The following is a 17,726-nucleotide window of genomic DNA, read 5'->3' as shown; positions in this document are numbered from 1 at the left end:
AATCTATCAATTTGCATTTAAAAAAAGGAGTTCTGAGAATTGGGAAAAGGTTTCAGCTAATAGAGCTGTCTAATTAAAAAAAAAAAAAAAAATTCTTGCTTGTCCTGCTCAGATTTTAGGGCCACGGTATTCGAAACAAAAATATGCAAAAGTCACACAGAAAAAGGCTCACCTGCAGAATTCTTACCCACAAAATAATTAGAAAGAAGAAACAGAATGCCAGTGAATTACTAACCCTCAATGACTGCAGATAACAGACAACTCAATATTATTTTATGGAAGATCCCATGTACAAAATCAAATTACCAGAGTTTTAATCATTTGGCTCCCAATCCCATACACTTTGGAACTACCCAGACATGCCATATTTTCCATATATTGACCTAGAATGTGTAATCCACCTTCAAAAAGCTGTGTATTAGTAGCTGTGACCATACAGAGCGTGATATACAACTATTTTTTTGCTTTCAATTAATGTAGTAGCAACAAGGATGCAGACAGATCTTGTAATTTGGGTTATTCATTACAACTGAAATTGCAACACTTTTTGTTTCCATTTGTTTTATTTTGCTGATAAGCATATTGCAGGTTTTTCAACTGTTATTTTTTTTTTTGATTGGCAGAGCACTGTATATCTGTTTCTCTCCTAAAGTGCTTCTGTCATACTTAACTGCTTCTGAAATGAAAGCACAGATGATGGTGACTGCAATAAATAGCAGACAGAAAAGGACAGGTAGTTTGTTGTATTGTTCCTTGGATCCTTTTCAGCAAAGTGAGTGCAAAGTATTGATGTTGCATGATGTGAACTGAATCTACATCTCCAAGAGAGAGAGAGGACAGCTACAGAGGGAGTAAACAGGTAAGGAGAAAAAAAAAAAAGGGTAAGTTTATTGTTCAGCAGCTGAAGCTGTCAAGGTCCTTAGGGAAGGGAAAATCTGAAAGAATCGACATCTGTCAGCTCTGCTCACTTTGGGACTGACTGACAGCAAGAGAAGAGCATTATACTGAGATGGGAAACATTTGGGACTTCTCCAGACCATAAGAGATGCATTCTGTGTCCCAACAATTCAGTAGAAATTTACATACTTCTACTACCTCTTCCTGAGCTTATTAAATCCCTCACACTGTTTAATTGCAGCTGTGGGTGCTGTGGGAGCACCTTAGTGTGATCACAGCCACATAGCCCTCTGTGCTATGTACTGCAAACAGAAAAAAAAAGAAAAAGGCAGTCCAGCCCAATGGGACTGTTTGCACACAGTCAGAAATTTTTCTTAGTACCATGACATAAACATACTGTTGCATTTTTATCAGTATTTTGTATTTGGTAAAAATATTCTGAAGCTTAAGGGCTCAGTGCCCACAAATATGCTGGCACACAGATTTTGCATATCTTGTAATGTCTCTGCCTGTGCTTGGGTGTGCATAAGCAGTGGCTAATTTTTCAAACACTTCATATCTGAGCTGCAGGACCGAGCCAAAAGCAGGGCAATGAATTATGTGCTGCACGAAGGTGTTGGTACAGTCCAGCAGACCTACACACAGTGCAATCATTCAAGAAAGAGAGAGGAAACTGGCATGGGGCTTTTATTTTATTGTGATTGCACAGAAAGGCTAACCTCTGCCTCTGTGGATGGATCATTTTCCCTAGCTGTACACATTTCTTCTGGAATGGCTCTAACTTTGCAGTATCTGCTTCCAACAAACTTCTCTCCAGGCTAAACAGACACTTGCTACTCACACAAGAGTGCAGGGGGAGTGATGCTGAAAAAAGAAGACATGGTGTGGCTGACATCTTTGCTTGTCTTGTAATCTGAGTAACGTCACAACGATTCCATCAATACTGTCAGAAACAGGTTCAAGAGCCCTCCAGGTAGGTTGCAAGCCTTGGCACAGGGAACAACTAATGCAAAGTGGTTGCCAATTGACCAGAGGTTCTGGGAAGGTACAAAGCAACACTAAGGACCTTGACTTAGGCTGATGACACAGTTTTCTTCCTCTGTGTTCACAACATTTCAACCCTTGTTTCAGAGGGTATGAAAAGCGTGGTGGGCTATGCTGTCAAGTGCTATTGGTTTTACATATGGCACTCAGGAATGAGTGACACCAAAACTGAGTTTGTATAATGCTGGCTGAGCTTGCTCACATCTCAGTTGTATCTGAACCATGTATCCACTAAACTGAAATAAGCTGGGCATTTACACAATAAGGACAACTCTGGCTCCTGCAGGACAGATGTGTACTATAAAGATCATTAGGAAATGCTATTACCAGGAGAAGTGTCCTCTCCTCTCCCATCAAATCTTTGATGATACTGCTTAATAGAGGTTCCTAAAAATAATGGAAGAAGGTTGATGCTGTTGTGAGGTCTCTGGAACAGCGTTGAGATATCTCAAACTGTATTGGCCCTCCAGGCTTATTATATTCTTGAGTCTTTGACCTTTAGTGTTCCTTTGCTTCACACAGTGTAAAGAGGTATACATGCTCTTACCTGTTATTTCTTCCTGGATTGGAAACAATATGGGCCAGGGAGCTGGGTCTATTGGGAAAATAGATAGAGCATAGTTGCTCCTGGAGTACTATAACACTACTTCTAAGTGATGACTGAAATAAATCTTCTGTGCCAGTCAAAAGATTCACAGTAAAGTGAATCCAGTGTACAAACCCACTGAGCTACTGTAGGTGATACCTCCAGGAAAAGAACAAATTTAAAACAGACAATCTGATACTTCTGCCTCAGTACTCAACAAAAAAAAAGAAAAAAATATTTAAAAAAAAAGAAAAAGAACAGAGCAAAACTTTTCTCTATCTACACATATTGCAAAACTTCTCTGCCTGGGGAGCTTGCTGTTCAGACAGCTGTATTTGAGTGCATTCTTGTGTTTATCCTTTTGTTGTCATTTACAATAGACCAAATTGACAAGCCTGACTGACATCTGTATGGATTTCATATACACAGCAACAACATGAATGAGGTAAAGTGGCCTCTTGAGAGACTGCTGGAACTCTTATTCATTATCATTATCACCATGATGATTGGTGCAGATGATGAGGCTCCCAGCCATCCATCCTTGAGCTCTGCAGCCCTTCACACAGCGAGGTGCTGCAAACGCTGCTATGAATGATCACTTTCCCTGACACCCATGGAGCTCCATTCTCCCTGCTCCCTCACAGGACACCCAAGCTGAGCACAAGGTGGATGATGTGTTCCAGGCACCAGCATGAATCCAAGCCAAGCCACGATTCAGGCCCACTACCCCAGGCTGCTGTGGCTGGGGAGAATTCAGCCAAGTCACAGCTGCCTCTTGGCCTTGCAACACTGGCCCACTTCATCATGATCAAGCAGGAAGAGAAGCTCTCAGTTACCACACCAGTAAGTGTCAAACTGCTTTCTCTCTTCCATAAAATGTCTCTGGTTTTTATTTTTCACACCACAGAAAGCTGCATTGGCATTCAGACCAACTGAAATTCAGTAAAAAAAGGGGGACAGATAAAAAAATCTGTGAAAGTCTCTTTTCTCTTCCAAATTGTTTTTCCTAGACACCTACTGGGTTACATTATACTGGTATCACTGCAACTGTATTCATGAAAGGGGAAATAGTAATTTCATTGTTAACCTCAAAATTATTTCATGAGAGTTTGGTGAAATGGGTATTTTAAAGCAATTAAAGAAACTGTAATGAAAATGTGGCACCATTTTCATGACTTACGCCTTTACAAGACTTTGGATAACTACTGCTAAAGGTTAATATGCTTTATATGAATCTGCAGGTATCTGTCAGACACCAAAAGCAATCTGGGGAAGGAATGCTGCATGGCAGAGACATCTGCTGGGTGCTTCATGCACTCCTCCCACACCTCGTGGTTCAGCTCTCTGGGATTGTGGATCCTGGGAGAAGCCCCGAGCTGCTCATGCTGCCTCCAGCTGGGGAGTGAGTTTGTGACTAATGGAGAATGCAGCACACCCCTGCCCAGCCACTCAGCCACTCAACAGGAGCCAGAAATCTTTAGGCTACGTGCTGGAATTTTAATGGAAACTTTTGCATCTAAATTGAAGGCTATGCTCCTCCAAACAGCTGCCTGACATTGAACTGTCAGAGGAAGGCTGGTGAAATTCATCCCTTTCCCAAGCATATGCAGCAGGAGAAGATCAGTGTTTTAATTAGGGAAAGGAACTATCAGGGACCTCTGCAATTTTGACAACATGCTCGCACTAAGGCACTGTTATCTAAGTTAAAAACTGAAAATGAGGTTTCAGATTCTAGCATCTCCTAAATACCTTGCATCAATCACCTCCCTTCTCAGAGAGACATTGATGTTACTCTCCACCTACAAAGTGCATCTCAATCCCTCTCCCCCTTCCTCCTTCATAGTGGGAAAACACGGATTGATCACCCTGCATTGACGGGATCACACTGTGCTTTGACCATATCCCAGTATCCTGTGTTTCAGCTTTAGACACTGTCTGAGACAATGCAGAAAGCACTCACAGAGTAAACCCTAGAAAGATGAAATCCTGTTTTACACAACAGCAGAAATGAGGATGCTTTGCAAACTCAATTCCCTTTTCTCCAAATGCAAGGATACAGCTGATGCAAAGCATCGTGCAAATGAAAACAAGCTGTATTTGATTCCACGAACACCGAATGCTTGAACTGTGTTTAGCACATCACAGCTGTAGGGTTTGAGTGATAATCCCCAGTGTAGCAGGATTTTTTCTGCAGACACCAGTTCACATCTGATGGGAGACTGTTTTAAAACCAGCCTCTGCTCTTACATTGTAAGAACAATCCTCTCCCTCAAGCTACTTGCAGACAAAAACATGTTTACCTCCACCTATCAAAGCACCAGGGGAAAAGAACAGCCCCTTGAAGGAAATTAATCCCCGAAAAGTGTTTGAAATGTTATAAACAGCTTACTACCAGACTGAACAGATGCACTAAGAAGGATAAACAAGCATTTGCCCAGCCCCTCAGAGGGAGCTGGCTGCACACCCCCTTTACAGTCACGCCAGAGGCAGGTGGGTGTCAGGGTCCCAGTGTGTCCCACTTGATGTGGCCCAGCCCAGGTGATCAGGACTAGCAGCCCCTGGCACTGCAGCACCTCACTCAGGGGCACCCAGGGAAGCTTTATCACAGCTTTTGCAAAGCAGCTGTGCAGGTCTGAATTGCACTGCCCACTCTCAGGTGAGGGTGCTCACCATGGAGTATGTGCCCTGCTTGCTGTTGCAGGGAAGTGGCAGGAGCACAGCATTCCAGGAAAACAAAGGCCAGCCTCCCAGTGTCTGCCCCAAACACATTTATGCTTTCCCCATGAGGCACTCTGTGGGACAGAGGCTCCACAGCTTTCTCTCCCAGTCAAATAAGCCTCTTCCTGTACTACCCAATGAATACTGAATTCTTCAGTGTGAAATCAAGCTGTTTTTTCCAGAATGTTCCCTTCTGTTCCCGAACAACCCATTCCTGAGTGTAGCACTCCCTCAGATAATGGAGGAAAATGGAAACAGGCCTCCCTCTGACAAACAACAGTAGGTAAAAAAAGGTGATACAGAAGACAGTGGTAATGCCCAAAAACACGAGGGCAAGATCACTAGGATTAGTTCCGCCTGTGTTGGAGATGCAAGACAAGTCTGGCATCACTGTGCAGAGTCCAGGAGTATCCGTGAGCAGGTCCTAATTAGGTCATGGAGAAGACATGGAGGAAAATAATTAGGCACTTGTGGACTTCTTTTAAGCACATCTGCTGAAGACCATGTGCTCGAGGGACTACAGAATACTTGTGGTGGACCGAGCCCTCAAACTCTGCAGCAGCCCAAAACAGCTACAGGGGAGTCAGTGGCTTCTGCAGAAGCTTCTGGCATGGCAGAGCTTTGCTGCAGGGCAGAAAGCCTGCTGAGATGCTCCCCTTGACTTGACTCCACTCCCAGGCAGGTGGCCTGTGCTGTGTAATCCTGCAGGGAACAGCCAGGCCTCCAGGGAGTCAGTCAGGTGGGGAGGCCTTGACTGACACACTGAATTCATTAGGCTGCTTTGCTTGAGAGAAATAGAACAGCAATTATCCAGGAAGAAAAAAAAGGCATTTGAGTTCTGTCCTTGGGCAGGTATGGTAACAAGTGATCCCAAAGTCTTTTAGAGGTTTAACCTCAAGGACAAAAACCAAAGCTCCAGAAAGGGAAAAAATCCCTGAAATGAGGGGCTTGTATCAGTACTTTTTTAAAACACATCTCTACATATCTGCACTCTGCAGTGTCATATTTCAGATGGTCCTTATGTATTAAAAAAAAGCTGCTATTAAATACCAAAATCATGAGCAAAATCCAGTTTGATTGTACACCCTGTTTGTGCTAAACCTTTTTTTCTGCTCACCATCCACTGACAGTGGCATAAAACAAAGGGCTCCCTCCTGAGATAGAGTAACACTGTAAACAACTATTATGATTTTCCCCCCCACTTAAGAATGAGCAAAATTACAATGGTCCCACTTCAAGAAAAATGATTAAAGTATCTAAAAGAAATTAAGAAAATAAATTAAGTTACCTAAGTAATTAGAAAACAGGCAGATCATGAGTCATTAAGGGGGCTGAATGGTTTAACCTTTACTTCCCTTTCCAAAGAGTTCCCACCTTCTCATGCTGAGAATGAAGCACATCACTACATGTTAACCACAAGTGGAGGATGAATGCATTTTTTACTATTAAGTTAAAGCAGTGCCACTTTCTTTGCATACAGAAGAAGCTTTCAAGAAGTGAGCTCCTGGAAATTACTTTTGCGTTATGTGTCTTTCCATCACTTAGGAGAAACAGAGATGCTGGAGATGGGAACTGCAATAAGACTTAGTCTAACTTTTCTTCCACTACGCTATTTGCTACCAGCTACTCATTTATGTTTTTCTATTTAAAAAGCTTCTACTTCTGTCTGAAACAGAAACCTGCTCTGCAAGAACCTGAAAATCCATTACTCGTCATGAGAGTGTAGCAAAGGAGAGGGATAACTGATGGGAAGCAAACCACAGAGTTTGGTTCGGACTGCATTTCTTGGGGTGCTTACCAATTCTGCCCCTCCGGGATGCATTTGAGGTTTCACCAGCATCCTCCTTCCTTCTCTAAGTGCCAGGTGGGCAGGAAGCAAATCTCCCCTCACCATTAATAAGAGAACTAGGTAACTTGTAGCCAGTGAACTGTGATTTGTTTGTTGAAATGCATGTATTTATTGTAAAGTTTTGAGAATCGGTGCGCTTGATGTGTGGAAAGCTTCTTCTACCTTGCACCCTGTGCAGAATAAACAATGTCTACTTTCCGAACCTGGCTCTTGGCCGTGTCAAAGACACCACGGCCAGGCTCTCTCGAAACCCTTGCAGAGGGGGTTTCGGTACTTTCTAGCTGAAAACCGAGGGGAATAAAGGAACACGCTCGGGCTCGGCACCGGCACACCCGCGGTCTCTGACGCCTCACGCTGGCGGGAGGCCGCAGAGCACCATGGCGCCGGGACCCGGGACTACCGCTCCCAGCAGCCACTGCGACTCCCCCGGCTCAGGTCTGCGCATGCGCCTCTGAGAGGTCACACCCAGCCTCCCCTGCTAACGGGTAACGCGCCTCCCCGCCCATTGGCTGGTACCCGCCGGAACCGGCTGTGCCGCGAGGCCCTTTGGGAGCTGTGGTTTTCTCGCCCGCAGCAGCAGCTGACGTGAGCGGGGCGGGCGGGATACGCGTACTACCGTTCCCTGCGTGCCCCGCGCGGCCCGGAAAGAGCCGTCAGCGCCGGAGCCACGGGCAGACATGGCGGGGCAGATGGCTGTGCTGGGTGAGGCGGTAGCGCGGCTGGGCTGCGGGGTTTTGGGGAGTCTTGCTTCCGCTCTCGCGTCTTTCTGCCACCAGGCTGGCTGTCGCCCCGGGCTGGCCCTCTAGGGTGGCATGAGCTTCTCCTGCTCGCTGTGTTGCGCTGTGTCCAATTCTGGGCTCCTCTCTACAGGAGAGACATGGGACTCCTCGAGCGGGTCCAGCGGAAGGCAGCAATGATGATGAGGGGACTGGACCTTTTAGAAGCAAAGGCTAAGGGGGCTGGGACTGCTGAGCCTCGAGAAGAAAGGGGACCTCATCAATGTATTCTTCCCAGTGCCTGCAGGGAGGGGTCAGAGCAGGGACCAGGCTCTGCTCGCTGGTGCCCAGCAATGGGACGAGGGGCAGGAGCTGATGCACAGGAAGTTTCACCTGAACATGAGGAAGAAATTCTTCACTGTGCAGTGGAAGACCAAAAATAGGAACAGACCCCCACGGAGAGGGTGTGGAGTCTCCCTCACTGGAGATACTCCAGAAGTGTCTGGACGCAGTCCTGTGCCATGTGCTCTGTGATGACCCTGCTTGAGCAGGGAGGTGGGACCAGATCACCCACTGTGGTCCTTTCCAACGTGACCCATTGTGGGATTCTGTGAAAGCCAGAGTGCTCAGTGGCATATTGCTCAAAAATACCTGGGAAGATTTGCAGCCCAGAGCAAGCCAGAGCTCTTCAATCAGTCTGTTTGAAGCACTGCAATGGCCTAATGGGCAAAACAGAGGTCACCCACTCTTTGAAATTTAACTTACTTACATTTCTTGTTGAGATTTTTGCTGATTTTTTTTTTTTTTTTGGTAATCATTTGAGGCATTACTTGATGCTAGAATTTTGGGTTTCATATGTTTGTTGATTGTAAGTAAAATTAAAAGAAAATCAACCAAACAACAAACTCTTCTGCACATAAAGTGGTCTTCCCTTGGGTTTCAAGGTACAGAAAAGATTCAGAGGTATGGTAATGTGCTTTTTTGGGAACTATGGCTGAAACAGAACGAGGTACTTTGGGTTTCTTTCCCCTTATTTTTAGACGTTTGGTGGAGCTGGAGGTGTTAGAATTGTGAGTTTGTAATTTCACTGTGGTTTTGGGCAGCCTCATTAACTCAATGTCCTTTTGGGGTCATTCATAGGCAACTCCTGCGGAAGTACTAATTAGCCAGTGTTATTGCAGTAACATGCAGAGAGAAACAGAATTATTACAGCGTGGTGATATTTTTGGCTTGGCCGTCTCTTGGGCTTTTTTTCCTTCATCAGTTTAATATTTAATGCCTTAAATTCTTGACTTCTAGCCACTCTCTGTTGAGCAGGAAATTAAAAACTAATTAGGTGGCTAAGGAGGCTCCGGGGTGTGAAATAAAGCTGCAGGAGGTGCAGCGTGTCACACTATGTCACTTGCATTGACCTGTAGGTTTGCAGAGTTGATGCCCTAACCCTGCTGTTCCCAACTCCGTGTTTCAGGCTCTGCCGTGCTGGCCCTGCTCTTAGCCAGCTACCTGGCACAGCAGTACCTGCCCATGCCCACGCCCAGGGTGATCGGGATCGACCTCGGCACCACCTACTGCTCCGTCGGTGTCTTCCTGCCGGGAAGCGGGGCCGTGAAGGTCATCGTGGATGAGAGTGGGCACAGCAGCATCCCCAGCGTCGTCTCCTTCACAGACACGGGGGTGCACGTGGGCTACGAAGGCCTGGAGCTGGCTGATGCTAATCCTCAGAACACCATCTATGATGCCAAGAGGTTCATCGGGAAAGTTTTCACTTTGGAAGAACTGCAAAGTGAAAGCAGCAGGTATCCCTTTAAGGTAAGCAGCCACCTCTTTCAGTTTCGTCAAAGCAGTAAGGGATGTTCTGCAGGATGCAATCCAGGCTGAGCATGGAGATGCAGAGCAGACCTGGGGGTGCTGGTGGGTGAGAGCCTGGACATGCCCCAGCCATTGGGAGCCCAGAGCCCCCTGAGTGCTGGGCTCATCCAGAGCTCCGTGGGCAGCAGGGCAGGGAGGGGATTCTGCCCCTCTGCCCCCTCTGCTGAGACCCCACCTGCAGGGCTGCATCCAGCTCTGGACGCATCACAGGAAGGACAGGGACCTGCTGGAGCCAGGCCAGAGGAGGCACCAAGGTGATCAGAGGGATGGGACAGCTCTCCTATGAGGAAAGGCTGAGAGAATTGGGATTGTTCAGCCTGGAATGAGCAGCCTCTGGTGTGATCTAACTGAGGCCTCCCAGTACCTGAAGGGAGCCCACAAGAAAGATGGAGAGGGACTTTTGACAAGAGGATGGAGTGAAAGGACAAGGGGAAACAGCTTCAAACTGATAAGAGAATAGGTCTAGATTAGAGATTAGGGAAAGCCTTCTTTACTGTGAAGGTGGTACAGTACACTGTGAGGCCCTGGCATGGGTTTCCCAGAGAAGTTGCGCACGCCCCATCCTCGGAGGTGTTCAAGGCCAAGTTGGATGGGGCTCTGAGCAACCTGGTCTAGTGGAAGGCGTCCCTTCCACTGGCAGGGGTTTGGAAGTGGATGAGTTGTAAGGTCCCTCCAGCCTGATTCTGTGACACCTGAAATGTGGTTGATCATTTTGTCAGACCTTGAGTCGTATGGCCCAGTCTGATATGCCTGAAAAATGTAAGAGGCATCCACAGAGCAGAAAGAAACGGTGGTGGAAGTTGTGTACCTCTGCATGAGAGCTGATAATGATTTTCCAGAGGACCCTGTGTTTCCCTACTGAGAAATGTGTTTCTGGGTAACCTTCTAGTTCCATCTCTGAAAGGATAAGTTTAAACTTGAAATCTAACTGTGCTTTGCTGAAACTTTATTTCTCCCTGAAATTGTAAAATAAAAACACAAACAAACAAAAATCAACAAACCTTTTCCCCCCAAAAAAACCCAAAAAAACAAAACCCAGAAAAGTTTTAAAGCCACATCTTCTCTGTCCCAGTGTGTTTTTTCCTTTAGTACTTTACTACGTACTTGACCAGCAGCAGAACTTGAAAGCTGCTTTAAAAAAAACTAACCTGCATTAGATGAGCATGGTGCAAAATTGATTGAAAAAATAAAATAAAAATTTTGTACTGCAAGTGGTCTTTGAAGTCTTTTTAATTTTTTAATATTGTTAAGTGAAGCTGTTTCAGTACCAAGCTGTTTGTTTCCTTTCAGAAACCTGAAAGATAACCTAATGATTAAAGAACCACCCCTTCTTGTCTTTGAATGAGGTGTTGGAAGTTGACTCCACAATTTCTAGGTCTTAACTTTTTTTAATGTGTTTTACTAGGGCATAGTGGGTGTCATTTGTTTGGAAATACTTTCACCCCTTAAGTGGCATGTTTTGCATAATCCTCCTAATCAAGGAATAAAAGTGGCCCAGAAATGGCAAAAGCACATTTAAACTTTTCCTGAATAAAGAGACTACATGCAAATAAAATATTTGGTGGCAACAGGGCAGGGGAGCATAGGAAGATTTCTCACTTGGGGGTTGTGTCGCTTTATCCTTCTAGATTGTCAACAAGAATGGATTAGCTGAATTTTCTGTGACAACTAATGAAACCTTTCACATCACTCCAGAGCGCATTGGCTCTAAGCTGCTGCTGAAACTGAAGAAAATGGCAGAAGCCAACCTTGGCATGCCCATTTCCAAGGCAGTCCTCTCCGTGCCAGCAGAGTTTGATGAAAGGCAGCGGAATTCTACCATTAAGGCAGCTAACCTTGCAGGTGATGTCTCTCTATTCCAGAGTTTTTCTTGGAGGGCTTGAGGTCGATTTCACTAACAGTAAGGTCTTTGTGGAGGATATAGAAATTGTGAATCAGTGACAGAGAAGCTTAGAAAGCATTGGACCCATTCCTCCTTATTGTGAGGAACAGCTGAGAATTTCTAAGTACCAACAGGTGCAGCTGGCTGGAAGTAAGTTTTACTTCAGGGACAATAGTCTTATTTATAATCTCCAAATAAGGAGACTATATAGAGCACCCTTGGACAATCATTTAAACAGAAATAGAGTGCATAAAATAAATCTCCTTAGCAAGGTTTCTCTGGAAGCAGTGAGTCTGGGCACATTATGGTTCGTAATTTCACCCTGATGCTGAATCAGTACTATTTTAGGATTAAGTAAGGAAAAGAGTTCATTGGATATTACTGCTTAGGAAAGTATTTCCTTTAGATCTTTTGGTGTAAGAACTGCAGTTTGCTGAGGTTTACTTGAATGTTGCTTGTTGTCTCTGTCATAGGGCTCAGTGTTCTGCGAGTAATCAACGAGCCCACAGCTGCTGCTATGGCTTATGGGCTGCACAAAGCTGATGTGTTTAATGTTCTGGTGGTGGATTTGGGTGGAGGAACTTTGGACGTGTCTCTGTTGAACAAGATGGGAGGGATGTTCATCACACGAGCCATGGCAGGTGAGAAAAAGCTGTTGTTTCTCAAGGAGTGGGAGGCAAAGTGCAGCAGAAGTCGCTGTTGGAGGGACTTCTAAAACATACCAGCCATGTCACAGAGTGTTCTCCCAATGCACTCTCAGCTGATTTTCATGCAAAATTAGGTTTGTGGCTGGTTTCAGCAATTAAGACCACAGAGTCATAGGTTTTGGCTTTAAGTTGTGGTTTCATTTTATCTGTGTCTGTTAACTTTTGTGCTCATTAATAAAGTGCTGGTGCATGTTACACTTACTGTGACCAAACTTTTGGGGGGTTGGGATTGTTTAAAATCTTTCTGTCACCTTTGCCCAAACTGGGAATATTGGCAGATCACTGTCCAGTGTTTTGGTGCGTCCTTGCCTGGGGTTTGGTGCCAGCTGAGCAGGGTTTGGGAATGTGCGGGTGTTAACCCAGAAGTTTTGTGTTTGTTGTATTAATGGTTCATCCCCAGGCACAGAGCTGTGGCAGCAGTGTTTGGTTACACAAGTGAAGACACAGTCATGCTTCAGCTGGCCTGCATGCACACAGTTCTGAGGTGCAGTGCCAGCTGTCGGTGTTGCCTTCAGCAAGCAAGTTCTGATGCGAGCTGCTGCTGCTCAGTCCAGTTAGAGTGGAACAGCAAGAAAGATTCAGCAGCTTCACTCTGATTTAGTTAGACAGAAGTCCACTGAGTTACTGTTTTTAGTCACAACAAAAGAGGGGAAATTATTATCCATCATGTCTATTGTCACAGCTCTCTGAGCTCATGTGCTTGTGATCCTTCTGTGATTGTTCTTACCCTTGAGCACCATCTCTCAGTGAAAGAGAAGCAGTGTACTGCTTTCTGGGGCTTTGAAGGTGCTCTGTCTGATGCCTTCTATTCTGATCTTTCAGGTAACAACAAACTTGGAGGACAGGATTTCAATCAGAGGTTGATGGTGTATTTATATGATCAACTCCGTCAAAGGTTCGGTTCTCTGCCAACACAGAAAGAGGAGATTCACCGCCTCAGACAGGCCGTGGAAGCTGTTAAATTAAACCTGACTGTCCATGAGGCAGCTACAGTGAGGGTGCTGTTGACTCTGCCAGCAAACGAGCTTACAAGAGAACTTGCACAAAGCCAGGTAAAAACAAACAGTGTGCTGAAGGGCGAGGCCTCACAAAACACAAAAGGCCTGAAAAATCTTGGAGACACTTCCAAAGTCAAGGGCAACTTTGTGGAAGTTGTGTTTGAAACAGAAATCTCTCGGAAGCTGTTTGAGATGTTAAATAAGGACCTTTTTGAGAAGATTCTTGTGCCCATCGAACAGGTGTTGCAGGAAGGGCACTTGCACAAAGCAGAAGTGGATGAAATTGTGTTAGTCGGAGGCTCCACACGGATTCCCAAAATACGTGAAGTTATTCGGGACTTCTTTGGAAAGGAACCCAACACTTCTGTAGATCCTGACCTGGCAGTTGTGACGGGTGTAGCCATCCAAGCAGGAATTCTTGCTGGCTCCTGGCCTCTCCAAGTCAGTGCTATAGAAATCCCTAACAAACATTTACGGAAGACTAATTTTAACTGAAAAGAAACTCTTCTCAATTGTATTCCAGCTCTCCAAAAGGATCCATACTTATCTGACTGGCAATGGAACCTAATCTTAGCTTCATTCTATTCAATTTTCACCTGTTCCCACTGGGTGTTACTGGACACCTACCTGTGCTAAAGCTTGATGTTACTTTAAAGGTACAAACGAGTTCTGAAGTGTACTGTGTTTACTTGGAGAAGGGATATTGGTTGAAAATGCCAGTGATGACACACCCACATTTTCTTGCTAAATTTTATTAGCAAATCTTGGAGTGTGTGTGTGTGTTTAAAGTATCAAGGGAGTGTGACCAAAGGTTTGAGATGATAAGGTACTGAGGTATTCCTGGGTCCAGTGTATTTCCTTGGAAGGACTGTGAAGCAACGTTAATGCAGAGAGCACTGGCAGTGTTCAGCTTACACTTAGTAATTAGATTGAGCCATTTGAGCATTTAAGCACCTTTCCTAAAGGCATCTAAATGAGACTGAGGCATTCACTTGATTCCTCTGCTGTTCATAACAGCATAATGGTATGCTGAGGCTCCGTGGCAAATTGTCCCATGATTAGGAAACATTATTGAAAAGGTAGCTCTTGCCAGTGCAGTTTCTTGGTCTCCAAGGGCTTCATTCCTGACCTGCCTGTGATGGTTAAACACAGGTGCTGCTGTTTTACCACTGATGTTCTCCACAGAGAACGAGGGTATATTGCCAAATATTCACACCTGCCCCTGCCTTATTTTAAAACTACAGTGATTTTATGTATCTTGAAGCCACACCTGCCTGTCTTCCCTTGAATTTGACCTACATGAATTTCATCATTCTGCATTTACGTGTGTGTGACATCTTCTCTGTGAAGTACCCCAAGCTGTACTGTCTTTGTGGAGAAAGTGTGGGACAGAAGGGATGGCCTGGATGAAATGTAATTCCTGTAGCCCTAGTAAATGAAAGTTGACCCAACTACTTTGTGCTTTTTAGCTCTTACATGGTTTAAGTTTTTTCATATCCCTGCTCTAAACAAAACAGAGGTTGTAGCTGTCCTATTGGGAAAGAAACTGTTGTGTGTAACTTGAGGTTTGAGATGGCACTTCTTAGGACTCTCTTTTAGGCAAATAGATCACTATCCAGATACCTTGAAAATATGTTGTGAGGAGAAAAAAGCCGCTGATCTGAAGAAAAAAATGAATTGGTGACAGTTCTCTTCGGAGGGATTAAGCAATAATCAAGCACCAGCTAAATTCTATTATCTGCTTGGAACTTCCTACCAAAAAAACATGTCTTTCAGCTAAGACTGGTTTTAACATCCATCAGCCCAGTCTTCATCAAGTAAGCTCTAGTAACAGGTGGTTTTAAGGATTTTCTTGTCTTCTCCAGAATAATTTTGTATTAACCTTGCTAATATAAAGTGTGGGGCTTAGATTTATTGTTTTAACCTATGACTATATTAAAATAGGCTTATTACTCTCCTGGCAGTAGGCCTGATTTATGGCAGTGCCATAAATCAGTTGTGCTGATTCAGCTGTTTGCATAGCTATTGTCTAAATGCATCTTTGAAGTAATCCAATTAAAAACCTCTTAAATTGAATCATAGTTGCACACAGCCATTCCATCAGCATTGTTTAACTTGACAGAGGATTCCCAAAGTACTGCTGACATCTGCTTAATTTTCCTGCATTGAAAACGTGGAATTTTTTTTTCTTTGAGGATTCTTTCCTTCCTTTGTGCCTCTTTGAAAGTGACCCCAACTAAGTATGCAGCTTCCAGTAAGTAAAACTCCTGCAGTGAAAGAAGTGCCTCTTCAGTGACACCATGGATGAATGCAGTACAGTCCTCAGTTGCTGCTGGTGGCCTTTGCTTTGCAGACATAAATGTGTGTGTTCAACATCTGTACCATCTCTTTAGAGTCATTGTGGCCTTTCCTTCTGCCCTGCTCTAAGTTCATCTCAAAATCCACTGGAGGTACAGTAGGACCTAAGTCTTCATGTCTTTAATGCACTGTGTAAAACAAGCAGACCTTTATAGAAACAGAACCACATCACAGAAAAGTTAAACTATTAAAAGCTTTTGCAGTTTTTGGACAAGTTAGGTAGGAGCTGTTAAAACTCTTAAAGCAAATAAATGAAGTACTTTCTTCTTTCACATCCTCCTTCACCCTGGGGGAGTTAAATCTCCTTCAGTGTTAATCTGGGAACTGGATGGGTAGGGCAGGTTGTTTACTTGTAAAAACTAAATCCACAAAAGGGTATTTATTCAGAGATCTATACAGGTTGGATTTTTTCAGTAGAGAAGTTACTATACACTGGATATCACAATGCATCCTTATTTATTAAATTTTCTGAATTATTTATTTTGTATCTTTTAATACTGTATTTTGGCACAAACAATTAAATTTTAAAGATGAGTCCACTGCACTAAGTGGATATTTCCAGGTATGCGCATGGGCTGCTTACCAAAAATCTCTCTGTAAAAAAGTTGATACTTGAAGGCTGAAATCTTTCTGTAATCCTTATGATTGCCTGAGGTGGTAGGTGTGTAACCAGTTTCTCTAGCTAAGGCTTGTTTGGCGAGTTGAAATTCTGAAAGCATCAAGAGGCCTCAACAATTGTTGTGTTCCCTAATTGTTTCCCAGTGCAGATGATGAAATGCATTTTATAAATAACATTTTAGATTTTTTTAATAAAAGCAATTTCTACCCCTTGGATCTGTCTTCTTTCACTTTCTCAAGGAAATTCTGTCTTCCTCAGATTCCTTTGAAGTGTAGAAGATGAGGTTGTGTCGGCTGTGAGTTTGTACATCTGCATTGTCTTGGGAAGCTGTGAAGTCTGCCGAGCCTGAACAATTACAGTGTTTCATAAATGTTTCAAAGCTGGCAAAAAGCAGAAACATGTCTCTTCCTGTGAGGGAAAGGCAGAGTTCCTCCTCAACTTCTTTCTAGTTTCTCCTGTGATACTGCCAGGACAGTGTGGAGCAAGGGCAACGAGCAGGGCTGAGGGAGGCAGTCCCTGAGAGGGTGGTGCATGTGGGATTTTGGAGCACTGTGGGGAATGAAGTTGGAGCAGGGCATAAGCAGGTTCTGCTCCCTGCTCCTTTCTGTGAGAGGGAATGACAGAGTCCTGGCTCCTTACGAGCCTCATTCTTCAGGTCTGCTCTGGTCCCCTGCCTGTCCCACAGGACAGGACCTGAACCCATATTCCCAAATACCAAGGAAGCTCAGGGAATTCTTGTTTGGAGGAGGGTCAGGGGTGTGTGCCAAGCTGCGGAGTTAGCACATGGCTTTGTGCTGGCTGGTGCCCTGGTGTTAGGTGGGTTGAGTCAGTTCTGAACTCAGCCAAGTGGCCCTTCTTGGTTTCCTGGAGTGAGTCTCCAACATCAGGTGTGTGAGGGGAGGAGAGGCTGCAGACCCTGGCTGATGTGCTTAAGGCAAAAGTGCCTTTCCCTGCCCGCCCTAAGGCTGCTAGGGGGTTTGCCTTGGTAAACTATTGCTGCATGGAAACACAGCAGGAGCATTTCCTGCTGCTTCTGCCTCCACTGCACCCCCTTTTCAGAAGTTATAGTCAAATATGAGAGGTACAGCTTGCTGAAAGAAAAGGAATGGCTTTGCTGACACTAGTCCAGCATTTTCTTTTCTCTCAGGCTTTGCCATTATTCAGTCTGCAGCTCTCCCAGCTGCATTCTGAAACTAGCTGGAAGTGAAAGGTTATGTTGGCTTGGCAGTAAGCACAGAAAGCTCTCCCCACAAATTAAATAAATTAAAAATTACCATACACTGATGCCTCTCTGACTGTTTTCTCTAGACCTTGCAAAAGGGGTTGGTTCTTGAGGTACTGAAGGCTACCTCCCCTAGCCTATGTGCCCAAAACTTTCTCTTGGGCAAGAAATTAAGATTGTGCTTGATACACCAGGTGTCAGTATTAAACATATAACAGGGCTGTACCCAGGAACTTTATTCAGTTTGTTGAGTTTTTTTAA

At 44.5% G+C, this 17,726-nt stretch overlaps 1 protein-coding gene across 1 annotated transcript; it reads left to right on the top strand.

Annotated features, from left to right (window-relative positions):
• Nucleotides 1-7,717: 7,717 nt before the first annotated feature.
• On the top strand, nucleotides 7,718-16,456 carry HSPA13 (heat shock protein family A (Hsp70) member 13). The gene is made up of 5 exons (XM_050977463.1): nucleotides 7,718-7,796; nucleotides 9,279-9,619; nucleotides 11,308-11,521; nucleotides 12,035-12,202; nucleotides 13,091-16,456. Exons 1-5 carry the CDS (start codon nucleotides 7,772-7,774, stop codon nucleotides 13,759-13,761), a joined length of 1,419 nt encoding a protein of 472 aa, XP_050833420.1. The 5' UTR covers nucleotides 7,718-7,771; the 3' UTR covers nucleotides 13,762-16,456.
• Nucleotides 16,457-17,726: the final 1,270 nt, after the last annotated feature.

The sequence above is a fragment of the Serinus canaria genome, chromosome 1 (genome assembly GCF_022539315.1).
Source record: "Serinus canaria isolate serCan28SL12 chromosome 1, serCan2020, whole genome shotgun sequence".
In the NCBI taxonomy this organism is placed as follows: Eukaryota; Metazoa; Chordata; class Aves; order Passeriformes; family Fringillidae; genus Serinus; species Serinus canaria.
Note: the sequence above shows the minus strand (reverse complement) of the source record. Positions and strands in the feature narration are given on the sequence as shown.

Bases quoted from the DNA above. Each gene is read 5' to 3' on its own strand.
- HSPA13 (XM_050977463.1), top strand. From the start codon at position 7,772: ATGGCGGGGCAGATGGCTGTGCTGG. The intron at 7,797-9,278 runs GTGAGGCGGTAG...TCCGTGTTTCAG, and splicing joins GGGGCAGATGGCTGTGCTGG to GCTCTGCCGTGCTGGCCCTG. The intron at 9,620-11,307 runs GTAAGCAGCCAC...TTATCCTTCTAG, and splicing joins GCAGCAGGTATCCCTTTAAG to ATTGTCAACAAGAATGGATT.